At 36.6% G+C, this 17737-nt stretch overlaps 2 protein-coding genes across 4 annotated transcripts in view; both read left to right on the top strand.

Moving 5' to 3' along the window:
• Nucleotides 1-7189, top strand: part of prtfdc1b (phosphoribosyl transferase domain containing 1b) — a 10817-nt gene extending 3628 nt beyond the window's left edge. The window contains exons 5-9 of the mRNA XM_014031015.1: nt 3249-3266; nt 6073-6155; nt 6271-6317; nt 6422-6498; nt 6584-7189. Coding sequence (XP_013886469.1) covers nt 3249-3266; nt 6073-6155; nt 6271-6317; nt 6422-6498; nt 6584-6631 — 273 coding nt within the window. The 3' untranslated portion in view covers nt 6632-7189. The remainder of the gene's footprint in view (nt 1-3248; nt 3267-6072; nt 6156-6270; nt 6318-6421; nt 6499-6583) is intronic.
• Nucleotides 7190-8246: 1057 nt separating this feature from the next.
• Nucleotides 8247-17737, top strand: part of arhgap21b (Rho GTPase activating protein 21b) — a 35513-nt gene continuing 26022 nt past the window's right edge. Inside the window, exons 1-4 of one of the 3 annotated variants that reach the window (XM_014030966.1) lie at nt 8247-8603; nt 10442-10637; nt 17194-17376; nt 17466-17487. In XM_014030966.1, coding sequence (XP_013886420.1) covers nt 10566-10637; nt 17194-17376; nt 17466-17487 — 277 coding nt within the window. In that variant the 5' untranslated portion in view covers nt 8247-8603; nt 10442-10565. The remainder of the gene's footprint in view (nt 8604-10441; nt 10638-17193; nt 17377-17465; nt 17488-17737) is intronic. The other 2 variants (XM_014030958.1, XM_014030975.1) reach the window with 2 other exon arrangements.

Raw genomic sequence — 17737 nt, 5'->3', positions numbered from 1 at the left:
TCTAATATTTGAGCTGTTTAACTGTATAAAAGGGCAAAAAGTCTAAATGTTTACAACGGTATAGGTCAGAGGTCTTCAACAATGGGGTCATGACTCGTGATTATTTTGGTTAGACTTTTAAAGATTTTTTTTCCCCGAAGTTGTCTATAAACACACATTACCATGAATTCAACATGTAGCAAATGGATAAATGTAGGCATAAAACAATATATTTGAGTTTGAAATGCACACACCAGCTGAATTCTGCTTCACTCACAGCCTGACCCTCCATGCCTTCTGCACACAAAGAGAAGGCCACGCCCCCTCACCACACTGGACAGGTCATGCAGCCCAGGTGGGTTCACTCTGTCAGGTTAATACAGTATATAGTGGGCCCTTGCTCCCTCCCTCCATCTGTCTGGAGGTCCCTGTTTGAAAAATGTTGAAGACCCCTTAAGTTTATGAACATTTAGACTTTTTGCACTTTTCTGCAGTTAAGGTAATCACGAGTCCCTTATAGGTCAAGTTGGTCACTCACATAAAAAAAAACAACAAACGTGAAATTATTTAGTTTATTAGACAATTTGTTTTTGTATCTGTTCATGGAAATACAAAATTAGCTTCTGGCAACAAACTGTACAGAACTGATGCGACTCTGGATTTAATGAGAACGACACAAAACACGCTTGAACATCTGATTCAGAGGATTCGAGCTAAAGTTCATCTGTAGGAATTTGACTAAAATGTATCGTTTTCTTTTTCAGTCCAGTGAAAACCATTAATTTAGATCTGAATCCATAGTTATCACATAGAATAGAATAGAATAGAATAGAATAGAATAGAATAGAATAGAATAGAATAGAATAGAAAACTTTTATTTGTCTGACACCAAAGGTTACAGAAATTGGTCTTTGACAGGGCTCCATCCACACATCTAACATTTCAAAGAAACATTTATACGCGATAAAAATCATAAACAAAATAAAACAATACCTCTCTTGTTGAGGGCTGAAACTGCAGTTGGAATAAATTACTTTTTGAGTATCGCCTTCTTAGCCAGAGGTACTTTGTATCTCCTACCTGATCAGGGTTCCCGCGGATCCTTAAACAGTCTTAAAAGGCATTGAATTTATTAGTCCAACAATAAGGCCTTAATTAGCTTTAAAAAGTTTTAAATCAATCTTTCAGAGGTCTTAAAATGTAAGTAGGATGATTGTAATTCCTCTCAAATATTAAAAGAATTGGTAACATTTTTTTTAATTTATTGAATGCCCCTCGCAGCTAGTTGTTTTGTATCAAAAAATTGGCTAAAATAGTCGCTAACTGGGTTTTTTTTTCATTTGTGTTTATTGTGACATTGGTCTTAAGTTTCATTTCAAGTGGCATTAAATAGGTCTTAAAAAGTCTTAAATTTAGCTTGCCTTAAACTGTAGGAACCCTGCTGATGGAAGGAGACTGAATGAGTGATGTAGAGCAGTGTTTCCCAAAGTTGGGGTCGGGACCCAAAGTGGGGTCCCGAAACATCAAGGTGGGGTCCTGAAAAGATTTTCTGAATTAATTACATTTTTGCCTTAGTTGGTACAAAGGAGTGAGGTTAGTGTATTTAAAATGGATAAATGTAGTATAAAAAATATTGTTACTATGCCCATGTTTTGTTGACCTGATACAAATGTTTATCATCCAAAAATAGTTGGGGGCTCAGGTCTCTGCTGCTGTTTTGTACTATTTTGTGGGTCAAAAGCTGAAAAGTTTGGGAACCACTGCACTTTGGTTCCCCAAAGTTGGGCTTGGGACCCAATTATGGGTCATGAAGCACCTTGGATAATCTCCAGAAATCAATTTAAAGGGTAATAAAATAATTGCAGATGTAATATTTTCCCGATAATTATTACAAAAACACAAAATAAGTATAAAAAGTATTTATATTTGTGTATAAGCTGTTTAGATTGTCAAAAAACCTGTGTTTTTAGGGTTATTAATGGAGTTCATGTACTCAGACCAGTAATATTTGGGGTCACAAGTTTTTGCCATGGATAGTTTGTGGGTCAGAAGACAAAAAGTTTGGGAACCATTGATGTAGAGGGTTCCTCTGATTCTATTGGAATTTTTAATGGGCGTGGCCAAATGACTCGACAGCGCCACCTAATGTGAGATAGAGGAACTGGTAAGTCCTAGAGCACTGAAATTCGAGACATAGGTAGATCTCCCCAAATCAAGAAAAAAAGTCTCTTGGAGGTATGCTCTAAAACCAACAGGAAGTCGGCCATTTTGGGTCAAAATCAAATTTTGGCCGATTTTCAATTAGGATGGATTTCCTAAACACAGCGAGCTCCTACAGATGGGACAGTGGAGTTTGTGTCAAACACAATGAATTAGATTTGTAGTTTTTGTTTGAGTATTTCTTTAGCTGATGTAGAGGACCTTTAGCTTCATTCATCTGTGCGCGTTGGCATGAGTGAAGAGGTGAATCACTCACTATGTAGGTCTAATAAATCTGCTTATCTTCACATTCAGTCATTTATCTGGTCACCAGTCTGCCTGCAGGGAGGCGAGGCACAGATATCTAAAACCMGAGGTTTGAGTCACCGCTGTGTTCTTTCCTCACAGTATTTCACAAGTTTGTGTGACGTTCCTCAGCTCACGCTGACACTGTTAAATTGAGTTTTGTTACTTTGATGGTAAATTGCTGTTTTTAAGTGTAAGAAAGTTCCTTCCTCTTTTTTATTTTAACTCAGATGGGTTTTTTTTGTTTGTTTTGTTTTTTCTTGGTCCACTTCATCCTGAATAAATCTGAGTGGGTAATGAGGTTTGAACAAAGCGAGACAACACGCTTGGATGGATCCTTTGTTTGAAAAGTAAACTGGCAGCTGAGGAGTTTTAGCCTTAGATCAGTTCAAGATGGTCTCCTGTTAAGCAGTCTTCTATAGACTTTCAGTGTCACGTTTAAACCAGCGCTGACAAAAAGATATTTTTTTTTATTTATTGATGATGTGAATATTTTCTGCTGCAGTCATCAGTTTGTGGATACACTCATGTAACGTTCTTTTAATTAAAAAACATTACTAATGCAGAGCTGCTTGGGTGTGGCTCAGCTCTACATTGAGTCATTTCTTTAAAAGAAAATTAAGCTTAAAAAAATCTTTATTTTCCCTTTTTTTCTTGCGTTATCAAATGTGTGGTTATAAGGATGCAAAAAGTGTATTTGTTTCTAATCAGGAGTTTCTGCTTCCTTCCTTTTCTTCTCTTCTCCCCCATCATGCTCTCGTCAGAACGTTCTGATTGTGGAGGTGAGTCAGTTTTGCTTTTGCTCCTTACAGAACGGGCTCATTGTGTGTTTTGTTGTGATCCAGGTCAAGAAGGGGCCATTTAAAGTTTGTGTTCTGCTGCAGGACTTGAGTTTAACGTGAGGAAACTTTTTAATTGACTGACCTACATTCAAGAAACATGAGAGCGCTGCTTTTTATTGTTACTAACTTTAGTCCGTAAACACAATAACTGAAGAATTGGAGCACTAGAAATTAAAAAGTAGTCTTAGAGTAGAAACTAAAGAGGTCATTCRTGGTGATTAGAAACAAACTGTTCAGTCAAAGAGCCATCTTTCCTAAACTTTGGCCACTATTGCATTAATCAATGATAAAATCTGTATTTTATTGAACAAAACATTCATGAATACATGACTAGAAAGTTAACATAATAACTTCTTTATTAAAATTTTAATGGATAAAAGCACATATAAGTGTTTAAGTTGTTGCTTTATTAACTTTTCTTTATTGAAAAACTGCTTTTCGCTGTTACTTTAAGCTTTTTTTTAAAGTAAAAATCTTCAAAAGTAAATAATTTCCATATAAAACTGTAAAAAAACAATAATTACAGTGTGCTGTATGTTTTGTTGTACATTTATGAACCAAATGTTTAAAACTGTTTCAACATTAGTGCTGTTTATATGCGCCAGTGTTGTGTGTTATTTTGTGATTCAKCTCTTAAGTTACAGTTTGTACCCATTAATTTTAAAAGCAACAAATTTACATATCTGACTCAACATTCTCATTATTATACTTGGCTGGCTATGAACACAGTCAGCTCCTTTATTAAAAGAAATAGTTATGTCCTTACCAATAATCAGTTTATTACCTGTTAGTAATGAAGACATTATGAGTTGAAATATATATATACTGCATATATTGTTTGATTATCACTTAAGTTATTTTGTGTATCTACACAGTATTTTAATATCATTAAAAATTAGGTAAAGTATTACTAAAATTTACCAGTAGTGGTTTACACCAGCCCCTTAACGTAGTAAAAAGGTTCTGAAAAGGAACATAATTGTTAATATGACATCATTACCAAACTGAAACTATAATACAGTACCTGTGTACAGTACTGTTTAAACACTGTTTCTGCCTAATGTCATAAATATTTTAATTTGTGCCGATGTTCAAAAAATGTTTTCATAATCCCACAATAAAGCATGTGTCAAATTTAAGGCCTGTGGGCCAAATCTGGCCCTCAGTAAGAATTTATCCGGCCCAGAGGCTAATATTACAATAGAATTATAGTTTCTTTTTGTGTCGCTGTATTTGTTTCATTCTTCACATGACAGCTGGTCAACGTTCAAGTCAAGAAAATTACGTTGGTATTTTTAAGTAGTTTTTGGTTTTGGTGCAAAAAAAAACAACAGAGAATTGAATTTGAGTGTCGTTTCCTGTAATTTCTTCCTATTTTAAAGTCAAATGGAAGTTTTAGTGAGTTTTTTTCTTATTTATATAAGAATATTTTTTTATATGAGTAAAATAAGTAAAGTTTTATTTATATAGCACATTTCATAGAAATAGATTCACAAGGTGCTGTATAATCAGAGGGAAATCAAAAGATATAACGTTGTTTTCAATTAATTTGTACAGTGTGTCCAAAAACTAAATCTGCAGGGCTGAAACCAAGGGATTCCTGCRTTGTTTCTCTGATCGCAAACAGCAAAAGGGGCAGACCCTCATCCCAATCTTTGCCAGATTCAAGGCAGTATTTGTGCAACATGGTTTTTAAGGTTTGATGAAACCGCTCCAGTACACCTTGGGACTCTGGATGATAAGGGCTGGATGTTTGATGTTTAATTTTCAGTTCATTTAGAACCTGAGCAAACACTTTKGACATAAAATTCGTCCCCTGATCAGATTGAACAACTTTAGGCAAGCCAAAAGTGGAAAAAAAAATTGTGAGGGCTTTCACAATGTTTTTTGCCTTTAACGTGCATAATGGAATGGCCTCTGGAAAACGAGAAGCAGCACACATTATAGTTAATATGCACTGATGACCCGACTTTGTTTTTTGCAAGGGGCCAACACAGTCTAATAAAACTCTCTCAAATGGCTCACCAAGCACTGGAATAGGGTGAAGAGGTGCAGGTGGGATGGGCTTATTTCCCACTAGCTGGCATGTATGACATGACCGACAATACTACATCAGATTTTAATCCAGGCCCTTGGTTTGGACCAAGTTTTGAATTTTGGCCCCTTTGTGTAACTGAGTTTGACACCCCTAATTTACACTATCAACAGGTTTTATGATCTTTATGTTGTTTGGATTGAGAGCCATTGTTGCAAAATTACAAACTGTGCCACTTAATATTTGACTGAATAATTGGAATTGGATATATTTTGAAAAATAAAAATAAAAAAACCCCAAATCATTTAGATAATAAACTTGTCTGTAGTTCATCATGTGAGTTTTATTCTAACAGAAATGTGAACCGCCGGTCTTCTCTGTATTTAATATTTTCCGACACCGAGGAACACAAGTTCACTAAAATGTAAACAACATCCTAAATGGTGATTATATACAAATTTATTCATGTAAAACATGTTTTATCTAACTAACCAAACACTATTTTTATTATTTATATCAATGCAAGAGGTTTTGTGTAAGACATCACAAGCTTTCTGGGAAGTCATCGAAGTAAACGTCATGACTAGTTGCGTAATATACTGTAAGTGTGGGGAACTTCTTACTTGTCTTTCAGTTTGATTTAAAACTTGTTTTTTTTTCTGTATTTTCACCTCCATCAGCTTACTCAGCCCTGTTTTTCTGTCCTCACAGGGCATCGTGGGCACAGGGAAGACGCTGGAGACTCTCCTGAAGCACGTCGAAGCCTTCAGACCCAAAATGATCAAAGTGGCGGGGTAAGTCGAGTATCTAGATTAAAACTCATCCATCAGAACGGAAGACTCGATCAGGTGACGCAGACTGTTGATGATGCAATAGACAGTGAGGAAACTGATGCTGCTTTTCCCACAGATTGCTGATAAAGCGAGTAGAGAATAGATCGGCTTGTGTACCTGACTGTAAGTATGTGACTAACTGTTTTTATGAATCACTGCCTATTTCAGAATGTGGGTTTGAGTGATTGGTTGAACAGAGAAAAACATCTACAGCTTATCTTTTACAGATGTCGGCTTTGAGATACCCAACCGTTTTGTGGTCGGCTATGCCTTGGACTACAATGAGTATTTTAGAGACCTTAATGTAAGTCCGCTTCATTTAAGACAAGTTTATTTAGAAGATCTTTTGACTGTCTTTTATTTATTTATTAATTTTGTATCTCTTTCAGCACATATGTGTGATTAGCGACAGTGGAAAGAAGAAATATAAAATTTAACGTAAACAAAATTGGGGACCGTCCTCCATGCCCTCTCCCGCAGCAAGCCCAGACATTTCCCTGGAGATGCCTTTCCCACATCTCTGCTACGATACCATCTTATCTCAAACATACTTGTCAAGTTTCTCCTTTCATGCATGTTTGTTTGGCAATAAAACATACCACATTTATCTGATAATATTAGCAAAAAGAGGGGAGTTTTTTTTAGATGAGACAACTGACTCACGTGTTTACCACCACATTGTTTGTTTAGTAAATTTGTCTCTGTTAAGATCTCTGTCGTGCTGCTTTTTTAGTCTCTTATGAGCTTGATCATGGTTTACTCTGAGTTTTCATATCTGTGAAACAACATAAGAATGTGAGTTTTGTTACATTTTCATCTCTGTTGTCATTTTGAAGGTTTATTTAGAAACTCTTCTGTCTCGTCTTAGGCTCTGGGGAAAACAAGTGATCTCAAAACTGTATGAGCTACCTCGTTTCTCAGGTTTTTATTTGGGGTGGGGGATGCTTTTGTCCTTTCTTTTAGTTTATGATTTAATAAAGTGTTTTTTTAAATAATTTGGTGTGTTTTTATAGAAAAAAAAGATGAATGTCTGCTTGTAATTTTGATGATTCACACAATGTTTTACATCTGTAAGTCTTATTTTAAAAAAATGTTGTCATTTTTTTAGGGAATCTTTACATGTTTTACATTTATTTGATTGTAGTTTATTTTTCTACCAAGTCTGGATCTGGGCTATGGTGCGGCGCAATCTTTGGGTACCTGTTTTCTGAATTTCAGCTGATTGAGGAAATCAGGTTCTCATAAGTTTGTTTCACATAAAAGAAAATGATTTTTTTGTTTTATTTTTTTTAATATAGTTTTGCATTGATTTTGCTGACAAGTTTTACAGTTACAGTTAGTATCAAAGTATTAATTTGTTGTTAAATCTTAAAGTAATGTGTGAATCATAAACAATACCTGTAAATGTAGACAGTTTGTCTCCACTCAGAGCTTTTATTCAAACAGAAAGTAGAGGCTGGACAAGACAGCCTTGTGAAAGTCTCCTCCCTGAACTGACCTCTGCAACAAAAGCCACCAAATCCAAGAACAGGTGGCCCCTTATGTTGGAGAGGCATAAAAGAGGCATTTGTCTGAGCCCTGATTATAATCTACAGCAGCAAGTTTATTTTTATAAATATACGTAGTAAAAAAAAGAAAGGGCTTTACATTTTAAGCTATGCTCAAAAGATAATAGCTCTGCCATGAAAAAAAAAGAGTATAAAATTCAAAGCAGTGCGTGTGTTATTACACATTCTAGTCATCACGCTCAACTCGACCTCATTCTGAACCACAACATGTGACTTCTAGTTCACCCTTGTGAGCGCAAACCCCAGTGGTTTTTGCGGGTAAATGACGAAATCTACAGCGTGAACTTCTTGGAGTGTATGTTCGCGATAACTCCTAAATCCTTTCAGGGATTATTTTGTCTTATTTTTTTTTTTCGCCCACTCCGCTCGCCGAACAGTTAAAAACAAACTTTCAGAAGAGCGGCGGTGAATGTTTTTGTCAACTTACGTTTGATTGGTTCGATTAAATGCAACGCTGCTTTTGATTGGTCGAGAGCATTCCTATTGACCGAAGGTGGACTCGGGAAAGCTGGGAGAAGAAAAAAAAAAAAATCCAGTTTGGTGCAAAAAAGAATTGCACCATGCGCCTCAGCTGAGTGAGTCGGTTGGGAATAATCACGGGGAAGTCGGTTGTACGTACATTTAAGGAAATTATGAGTACGCATCAAGGGACTCCAGTTACGACGCGATGCCTTTACTGGGATCGTTCTTTCTTTTGGACAACCACCGCCGCTTTTGTCCGACTTTAGAGGCGCTCCTGAACTACACAGGTAACTTTGTTAAAACTCCAGGCGTTAGCATGAATGCTAACCGCTAGCAGCCCGCTGCCGATGATACTTGGCTCGTATCGCCGATTTTAAAGGTACTTTTACCGTATRCTTAGCTTTGAAATAAGCTACAATGTTTCCGTGTGTACTTTAATACTTTTTTTTGATGGTACTCAGCTAACAGTAACAAAAACAAAGCTGCTTTTTTTAAACGCTGAAGAGAACAACAGGTCGGCTGGCACACTTCGTAACAGCCTCTGTCTTCATCACCGAGCTCGAAATTCATACTCATGAAAGGCAAAGTTTATTTATTTGAACCAGACACAACACAGTGAGATGYCTCGCCGTGTAAATGCTGATTTGTGTGCTTTATTGTCATGTAACTTTAAAAACATCGATGTTTTTCCCCCACCCTGCCTCCCGTCCACTTGTTGCTAACCATTCATAACTTGGAGCTGAGTGTCCACATTGTTGTTCTCCTGATCATAACAAGTGATCGTGTTATAATAGTTCCTGTTATCGTCGTTTAAAACCCGGATCAATACTGTGCATGTATGGAAGAGTCGGGTTAAATTACTCTAAGATGAGGTCAGCAACTCATCACATGGCAATGTTTTGTAACGTCATCTACTTGTTTATTAAAACTGATCAAACTTTAATTTACTTGAGAAACCTGTAAAGGTTTTAATAAAGCCATTAAATAGAACMTTTCACGACTTTTCTGTCTTGCATTTGTACTTAGAGTAATCATTGTATTATGTACATTTATCACATACCACATTTATTATTTAAGTTCAGTTGTGTAGCTAAAATATAATCTCAAACGCAAATAAAATAAATTAATAACGTTTAAAAATATGTCACTAAGGAATAAGGCAAACTTTACAACAGTTTATTTCGCATCATTGATTATTTTTTAAAWTTTTTTGAGTCTCAGTTTTGTTATTTGAAGCTACAAAACCAGTATAATACATAATTATAATCCTCTAACACAGCATTTCCAAAAGTTGTGGGTCCCGAAACATCAAGATGGGGTCCTGAAAAGATTTTCTGAATTAATTACATTTTTGCCTTATTTGTTACAAAGGAGTGAGGTTAGTATGTTTAAAATGGATAAATGTAGTATAAAAATATTGTTACTATGCCCATGTTTTGTTGACATGATACAAATGTTTATCATCCAAAAATAGCTGGGAGCACAGGTCTCTGCTACTTTTATTTTGTGGGTCAAAAGCTAGTTTGGGAACCACTGCACTTTGGTTCCCAAAGTTGGGCTTGGGACCCAATTATGGGTCATGAAGCACCTTGGATAATCTCCAGAAATCAATTTAAAGGGTAATAAAATAATTTCTGATGTAATATTTTCCCTATAATTATTACAAAAACACAAAATAAGTAAAATTAAGTATTTTTATTTGTGTATAAGCTGTTTAGATTGTCAAAAAGCCTGTGTTTTTAGGGTTTTTAACGAAGTTTATGTACTCAGACCAGTAATATTTGGGGTCACAAGTTTTTGCCATGGATATTTTGTGGGTCAGAAGACAAAAAGTTTGGGAACCAGTGCTCTAACATGTTTCTTAGAAAAGGTCAGATGAATTTATAGTAAGTTCTGTTTGTGTGTAACGTGAATTTTTAATCCTGGTGATCTGTCACATGAAGAGTGTGACTTATTTATTTTTTTTCCCTACTTGGCCAAAGCGTTAATCCGATTTTACAAACACCATCACATTCGCATAACAGCTTTTCCTTTCACCTGAAAGAGAAACTTTTGTAAAGGAAAAAATACAAGAACAAAAATGCAGATTGTCCAGAATTAAATGTAAATTAGTCTAAACAACTGATTTCTTTCTTTTTACTGTGTTTTGATCTGCTGCTGAATTGTCTTTTAATGCAGCAAAAACAAATACTTGACAATGTAACATCTCTCCTACAGATGGACTAAGACATCCAGGAAAAATGGAGGTGTAAATCAAAGCGGGGGATATTTTCGTGCGTCTTGCTGGAGCTAGCTTTTCAATGTGGGCGTTCACAGACGAGAGGATTTTCAKCAAAGTTGAATGATGGCGTCTCGTTGGGTTCACTCCGGTGAAGATGATGAGAGGCAACGGGCAAGATCTTCTTTCTGCGAGGTAAACAYAGAAAAAGTCACAACTCTAATGAGRCTGGRTTAATGTTTTTGGAATAAGAGGAGGCTGCGCTGTCTCATGTTTTGATTTTGTTTTGGGAGAATTTTTCACTTTACCGTTGGACCAGACGTTTTATAACATCTCCTGTCAGATGTTTTTTTTTTTTTTGCTGTTAATCTCAACAACCCATCAGATTTGTGTTTGCCTTATATTTTGTAAAAGCAAGAGTTCGTCATTGTACACAAACACATTAGATAACCTTTTGTTTGCAGCATGCAAATGGTAATTAAAAGTTTAATTAAAGTTGCTACAGAGACAACGGCATGGAAGTTCTTTGTTCRCGTCGTGACCTCTGTAGTACCAGACTCGGACAAAACATCTGCTCCTCTAAAAGTGTGTCACCTAAAAGATCTTACTTGATGCCCCAGTTGGTGGTCTTGACAAGTAACCAGTAACATGCATTTTTAGAGCTCATTTGGCTGGGATAGCCTGTGATGTGCTTATTTCTTACCACTGCTGCACATATGAAACAGACTCAGATATTGGGCTTACCTTTTTGAATCAGCCAGAAGTATTTAGATACATTTTAAGTTGTGTTGAATTGAACGAATGAATGCAGATTGAGCTTAGAAATGCTGATGCAGAGAACCTTACACAGATCCTAAAATTGGGCATTATGATTCAGTTATATTGGAATAAAAGTCTACTGTTCTTTGAAGCAAATACATACTTGAGTTGCACACTATGCCATAGTTTTAGACTAAAACCATCTCTTGTTAAGAAATTGTGGAGTTGTGGCTGTTTTGGTCCAACCTTGGACAAAAAAAAAACACAATATTATGATATTTCATCCTCATATTATGTGTTTGGGATGACTATTAGCTACTACCACATCAGATTTGAGCTCAATGGCTCAAAAAAATGGTCTTAGTTATGTCATTTTTTGTGTTTTTAAGGTCAGTTGACTGTTGCTGCCATATTAAATCAGTTGTTGATCATCCAGTGATTAGTTTCATTTAAAAAAATTGTTAAATGGTTCATGAGATATTTCGGTAACACAAACGCAGACATGGGACAAGATGCTATCACACACTAATGCAGATTTTTCATCCCATAACACAAATACTACATTAGAATAGTTGATTTATGTCTGGTAGCATGAAGGCAAAGCCTCAGTAATGTGGGAAATCCTCTTTTTAGCTGTCCCTCTAATTAAACTACCACACAAACCAGTYCATATGTTCATTTTGAGAAGTTTTGGAACACCCCTGGAGTCTCTGGTGTAGTGGTTTCATTTTTTTTAAAGTTGATGTAGATTTAATGACTTCAGAGTTTTCCTAAGGTGATCTTCATTTTRAAGTGTAGCTTTTAAAAAAAAATCCGGGCCTCGTTTTATCGAGATCAGTTATGTTGAGACATGCCTCTTCATTKTTTTTGTTTCTTGTTTTTTTCCATAGAAAGCATGTTTTTGCCTCTGGTGTGAACAAGCAGCGGAGACGAGATGCTGTCTTAAACAAAGAAAAGCTCAGTTTTCAACTCCCAGCCTTAACTCTGTTAATGTAACAGAGATTCTCAAAAAATACACAACTACATTACACACTTTATCACACACACAAAGATATATAAAACTGCCCTTTTTTTTTTTTTTTGGTCCACGCTTAAAATTTCATACGAGTCAGCTCATGACCTTTTCACAACCTTTGTTTGAAAGTACTCATTGTTTATGTATTGCGTTGACAAACTCTTAAAACTAACAACAAACAAGATAATTTAAACAATATAATAAACTATTCAGAAAATTTGGTTTTGAGCATTGCCGATGGTATAATTCTTAATTTTTTCCTCTTCACACAGGAGGGTCTTTCAGTTTATCAGCTGAACGGTGCATGGTATTTAAACATTGCAGCTGAATCCAAATAGCACAAAGTCTTCCTTCAACTTGGACCCCTCTAGTCAGACATTGAGTAAGAAGCAAAGAGATATTTTAGTTTTAGGGTTATGCTGGAGTTTTCTGCTTAGTAGCAGCRTTGTGGAGTATTACAACAGCTTCTCAGTCTTCATTTATACAAAAGAAGCAAGTTTGAAATCGTTTAATTTAAATTAGAATGCACAAGCTGTATTTAGAGCTGTAGGAGGGCTTCAGCCCCTCCCTAATGCWCTCTTCTTGTCCTCGTTGTTTATCTCATTTAGGATGGCTGCCTTTTACAGAACTCTCCGCGCGTGCAGGCATCGTACGGCTAACTGATGGCAATCGGAAGGGAAAATTAACTTTGAATTGGATAGAAGGAGTCTGCGGCTTCCTGTTGTATTATGACTGTGTCTCAGGAGAAAAACATGGCTGTGTGATTCAGTGTTTCTTCAGTGTGTCAGCGCTTTGAAGTGAAACATACCTGTGACGTTTTTTTTCCTTATCTTGTTTAATTAAGTCCAAGGAAGGTGACTCATTGGTGACAATAGAACAAACCCAGCTGATGGAGGTTTTCTGTTTAAACAGCATCTTGGTAAATCTGATTCTGACAAATCAAAATTGGTTGATTGTTAACCTATTTAGGATGAAAACATTTATAAAAAGGGACGTAAAGCTTATTTGGTACAGTATGTTGATGAAATATGAAAAGTAATGGAGTTTTGGTCAAATTTTAAGTGAAATAGAAAGTTGGGTTTTTGACACGAGCTAGACAGCAGTAATTTCATCACACCTGCTGTAGACAGAATAATAATATTTCAGTACTTTTTGCATCTTGTGTAGCCTATCATCAGTTTAGTTTTTTWAATTTATTTTCGCATGTTTTTGTTTGGAAAGTAAATGACACTTTGTTAGAGCCCTCTTGTCTAATAYAACACTGATTATCTGCCAGATTATATAGGTACGCTGCAAGCATCTCAGAGATATTTTAGTTTACGTCTCAATTTACATTTCATTTTTCTGTTGTCACAATATGAAGCTGCAGCTCCGTCGTGTCGCTTCAGCAACAGGAGAAAACGAACAACAAGGAGCATGTTGCTCGTGTAAATTATAAGAAAMGAAAGTACTTTGCTGGTGGCAGAACTGTAGCTCTGAATGATCAGGTCAAACACTTTCATGTTTGTAGTAATCAAACTGTCTGTAGTATTTTTATAATGATGCTGCCGGAAATTGTGGCTTCCAGCTTTGAGACTGAAGCTGGTTAGTCTGTAGAATCCCTGCCTCCTGCGTTGACTTAACATCATGTTAAAAATATTACTCTAAAAGTCTTCACAAATGTCAAGTATTATAAATGTATGGGATTTTGTGAAGGTATGCACCAATTTCCGCAATCCTGCACTGATATCCAAGCTCTGTGGAATGTATTGCATGTTCTGCACCACAAGTTTCATCATTTTGAAAAAAAAYGTCCCAGAAAAAAAAAGCAGTCCTTTCTTTCCAAGATGCTTGTTAAACAGTTAGAAGAATGGCATGCACGACACTCACCGTGTGTCTACATACTGTAGCCTGAATAATGATACTCCTAACCCTGTCTGGAGGCACGAAGCTGGAACGCCCAGGCCTCACCGCTGACCCTCTGTATCATTATTGTAGGCTTTTCACAGCACTGTGCTTCGTTTAACTTGGATGTGGCGTAGAATTTAGCAGTCCACAGACAACTAGGTTTAACTTGCGTTTTAGTGCTGTTTATTTCTGTGTTTTCTTTTCCTCAGAGCTGATGTCATGTGAAGCTTGTACTGTCTCATTTGAGGATATCAGCAGAGGTTTTTTTTTTTTTTTTTGGACTTGTAAGGCGTGCATTGTGGTTTTTAAAAAACATGAAGGAAAAAAAGATGGAACAAGATGGAATTTCCAGTTGCTTTGTCAGTGTGAACCACGAATTTAGGTGTCCACATGTGAGGAGTGTAAACAGCTGTGTTTGTTCAGTAATTCCCCGTAAACTTAGGAGGAGGTTGGTTGGGTTACCCTCTAATCTCTGTGGTGATGTCGTCACCTTAAATCTTTCATAAAATGATTGCACGGGTTGTGGGTTTCACTTTAATAACTTAAAAGCACTAATTATTTGGCAGAGTCTTACTTTTGGAAAACCATTATCTACAAATAAACATTAAAGTGAAGCGCAGATATTTAAAGRGCTTAACAGATGAGTTGAATTGAACTGGATAAATTGGTTTTGTTGTCAGTTTATTTAATTTTCTTATTAATGATTTGGGAAAAGCTTTAGCTGCATGGTAGACAAGAAAAGGTTTACCTTACAAAAGGTACCATGCAGTTTTTTGTTGTGTGTAAATTAGTTTCTTTATTAAGCAAGAAAATGTTTATAGTTCAACAGTTGCCAAAAAAAAAACTTAGTCTTTAAAACTTTAATATTGTGTCTGTAAATTTTATTCCCAAACCATGTTCATTGAAACAAGGATATTTTTGATAAATACTTAAATTGTCTTGATATTATCTGTTTATTTTCTTTAATTTAACGAGCAGAAAACCACAWTTTTTGTGAATTATAGGTGCAGAGTAACCTAAACTGGTATTCAGTGTAAAGGCCCTTTCACACTGTAACATTTTAGACAACTWATGCCAACTTATGAAAAATTTGTTATGACTATTTTACCTATATCGGCTATACAATTGATTTAATTGTTAGCACTATCGCATGTATAGGTCCATAAGAGGCTCTCACAGATTTTATTTTAATCCCATATTCAGCTTACACATCTTTAGTGGCAGACAAACTTTTCATAAGTTGTCTAAAATTTTATAGTGACAGTGCCTTAAAGTTTACAGCAGCAGGATATTTAGTTTATCATTTTACTGACAACTCTTAGGCAACTTGTAATGGTTGCTCAGCATTTCTTTATGGTGTCGTACCTATTGTTTCCAATAAAAAATGGTATTCTGTGGACTTTTTCCTTGAAGCCTCAGGAATGTGTTCACTTGGAGGTGTTTTATTTATTTATTTTTGTGAGCCATCTGTTGATCCTGCGCTCCTACCTTGAGACACAGGCCCGGTCACTTCCAGCTGAGGAACAAATGCTCTTAGAAAACCTTCTTCCAGCTGCCTCACCCAGTGCAAATATCAGCCTGGCATTCTGGAGATTCATAAATGGGTGAGAGGTGTTCAGTTGTGGGTATAAAAGGAGATGAGTGTGCTTTGATGTGGGCGTTCCTTTTCAGTTTTTTTTCTTTTTTGTAAGTCACTTTTCTCCTTCCTGTTAATTTCCTTTTGAGCTCTTGTCAGTCATCTCTTTTAGTTGTTCCCCAGCGTCTGTTCTGTTCCTGTCTCCTCTCTTATTTGATTTTTTTTAAGCCACGAAAGCAATGCCGGGCCTGGAATTTATTGACCTGGAATGTCACAACAGTATTAACTCGGCAAGTGGCAATGCTAACACTGCAAGGCATGTGTCTGTGAGGAGGCCCACACCCCCTTCTGTTGTCCACATCTAAAGATCAGAGAGTTGGAAATTGCCCCGTCTGCCTGCTAAATCAGATTCAGCAGGCTAGGATGGACTTGCCTTGGAGACATAAAAAGCCAGCATAAATGCAGGCATTTCAAACATTCTGCTGATTTAAAATCGTATCTTTTTGAACCTCCTCTCTGTGTACAAAGTAAAACATTTTCTGCTTTTGCAGGCATTGGAAAATCAGACRAGCACAAACTGAAATATGAAAGTGTTGATGAACAACCTACTTTTGCTTCGCTGTGCACAGTAAAACCTGCTTTGCCAGTTTAATCAAAACACATGCGTGTCAGCTGCACCTGTAGCTCTGTTTTCCCAGTCACTTGGTACAAATGTATTTATTTTCCTCTCTCTTTAGTTTGCACATTTAAACCCTTCAAAGACACTTGACAGCTAAAGTTACCACTTTTTTAACAAGCTTCATCTTCAAAGGATTGAAAGGATTGAAACCTTGCGGTTGAAACGCAGCAAAGTCCTCCTTAGTTTTGCCGCAAGGGTGCCATTAAAAACATGCTTTAACACAGCACTGAACTCCAGGCACACATTATGCTAAGTCATCAAGGATGAGGATTCGTGTTTGTTCTCAAGTTTTTGCACGCAAACTTTTTAAAAATCGTTTGGCTCTCCTACCTGGAACTGATAGCTTTTTTTGCCAAAAACGTCCACTAACCTATAAATGTCTTGCAAATTATTTTCTCACCTACTAACACGCGTGTAAGATATTTTGGTGTGTATTTTTTTTTTTTTGACATTTTACTCAACATATCAGCAGGAGCAGAGATATTGCTCATGCAAGCTCATCAAATTCCTCACATTGTGGGGAAAGGTCTCTGCTTCTGGGAGAGGGGGCAGGGCCTGGTTGAGACTAGATGAGAGGAGGAGAAAACAGTTTTAGTGTCGCAATAAACAGCTGAACAATGATGTTCATGAAAATCATACTTTTTTCTACCCTGCTCTACCTGGAAGATGATAGAAGGAAATTTGAGTAAAGGTGTTGCTGCTGCAACTGTGTGACTGCTTTGCTGTTTGTCTCTTTCAGCACCAAAATCTGCAGTGCCCCAGCTTTTAAGATAGCCTAATATACCTTCTTGTGGCAATTTATCTAAGAGTTTTTTTCTTCTTTTTGTTTGGACAGAATGACTCAATGGAGGGGCGAAGTTTGGCTGAATATTCGTCAGCCCTGTACTCAGCAGAGGACGAACCGTTCTCCTGGCAGAGGCCGAAAACTGTGCTTTTACGCCGCACCTCCCAAGGGTTTGGGTTCACCCTGCGGCACTTCATCGTGTACCCGCCAGAGTCGAGCATGCACTGCTTTCCGGTAAATTTCAACATTGTGTTTGTCTGTAACCACAAATCCAAAAAGTCCCTAAGCAACCCAGTCATTGGAGTACCTTTGTGTTTTTACAGGAGGAGGAGCGTGGCCGCAGAGGTAAGCTTAAAACTCAACATTCCCTCTTATGTTCTGTCCCTTCTAAGAACCAAGTCAGAAAGTTCTGCTGACTTTGAATGACTCCAAATCCATCCACACTTTGGCTCTCTTGGGCAAAATATTTAAATATTATTTTTTTGTTTGTTTGTTTTTTATACCTGTTAAAGAGATCCCTGATTAGTTGTAACATTAGACTTTATATGATAAACATATGTTTTAACTGTAAAATAAAGACTGTAAAATACTGTAG

This window comes from Austrofundulus limnaeus, unplaced genomic scaffold, assembly GCF_001266775.1.
Source record: "Austrofundulus limnaeus strain Quisiro unplaced genomic scaffold, Austrofundulus_limnaeus-1.0 Scaffold6, whole genome shotgun sequence".
NCBI lineage: Eukaryota > Metazoa > Chordata > Actinopteri > Cyprinodontiformes > Rivulidae > Austrofundulus > Austrofundulus limnaeus.
The sequence above is the reverse complement of the archived record's forward strand: the minus strand, read 5'-3'. Positions and strand labels throughout refer to the sequence as shown.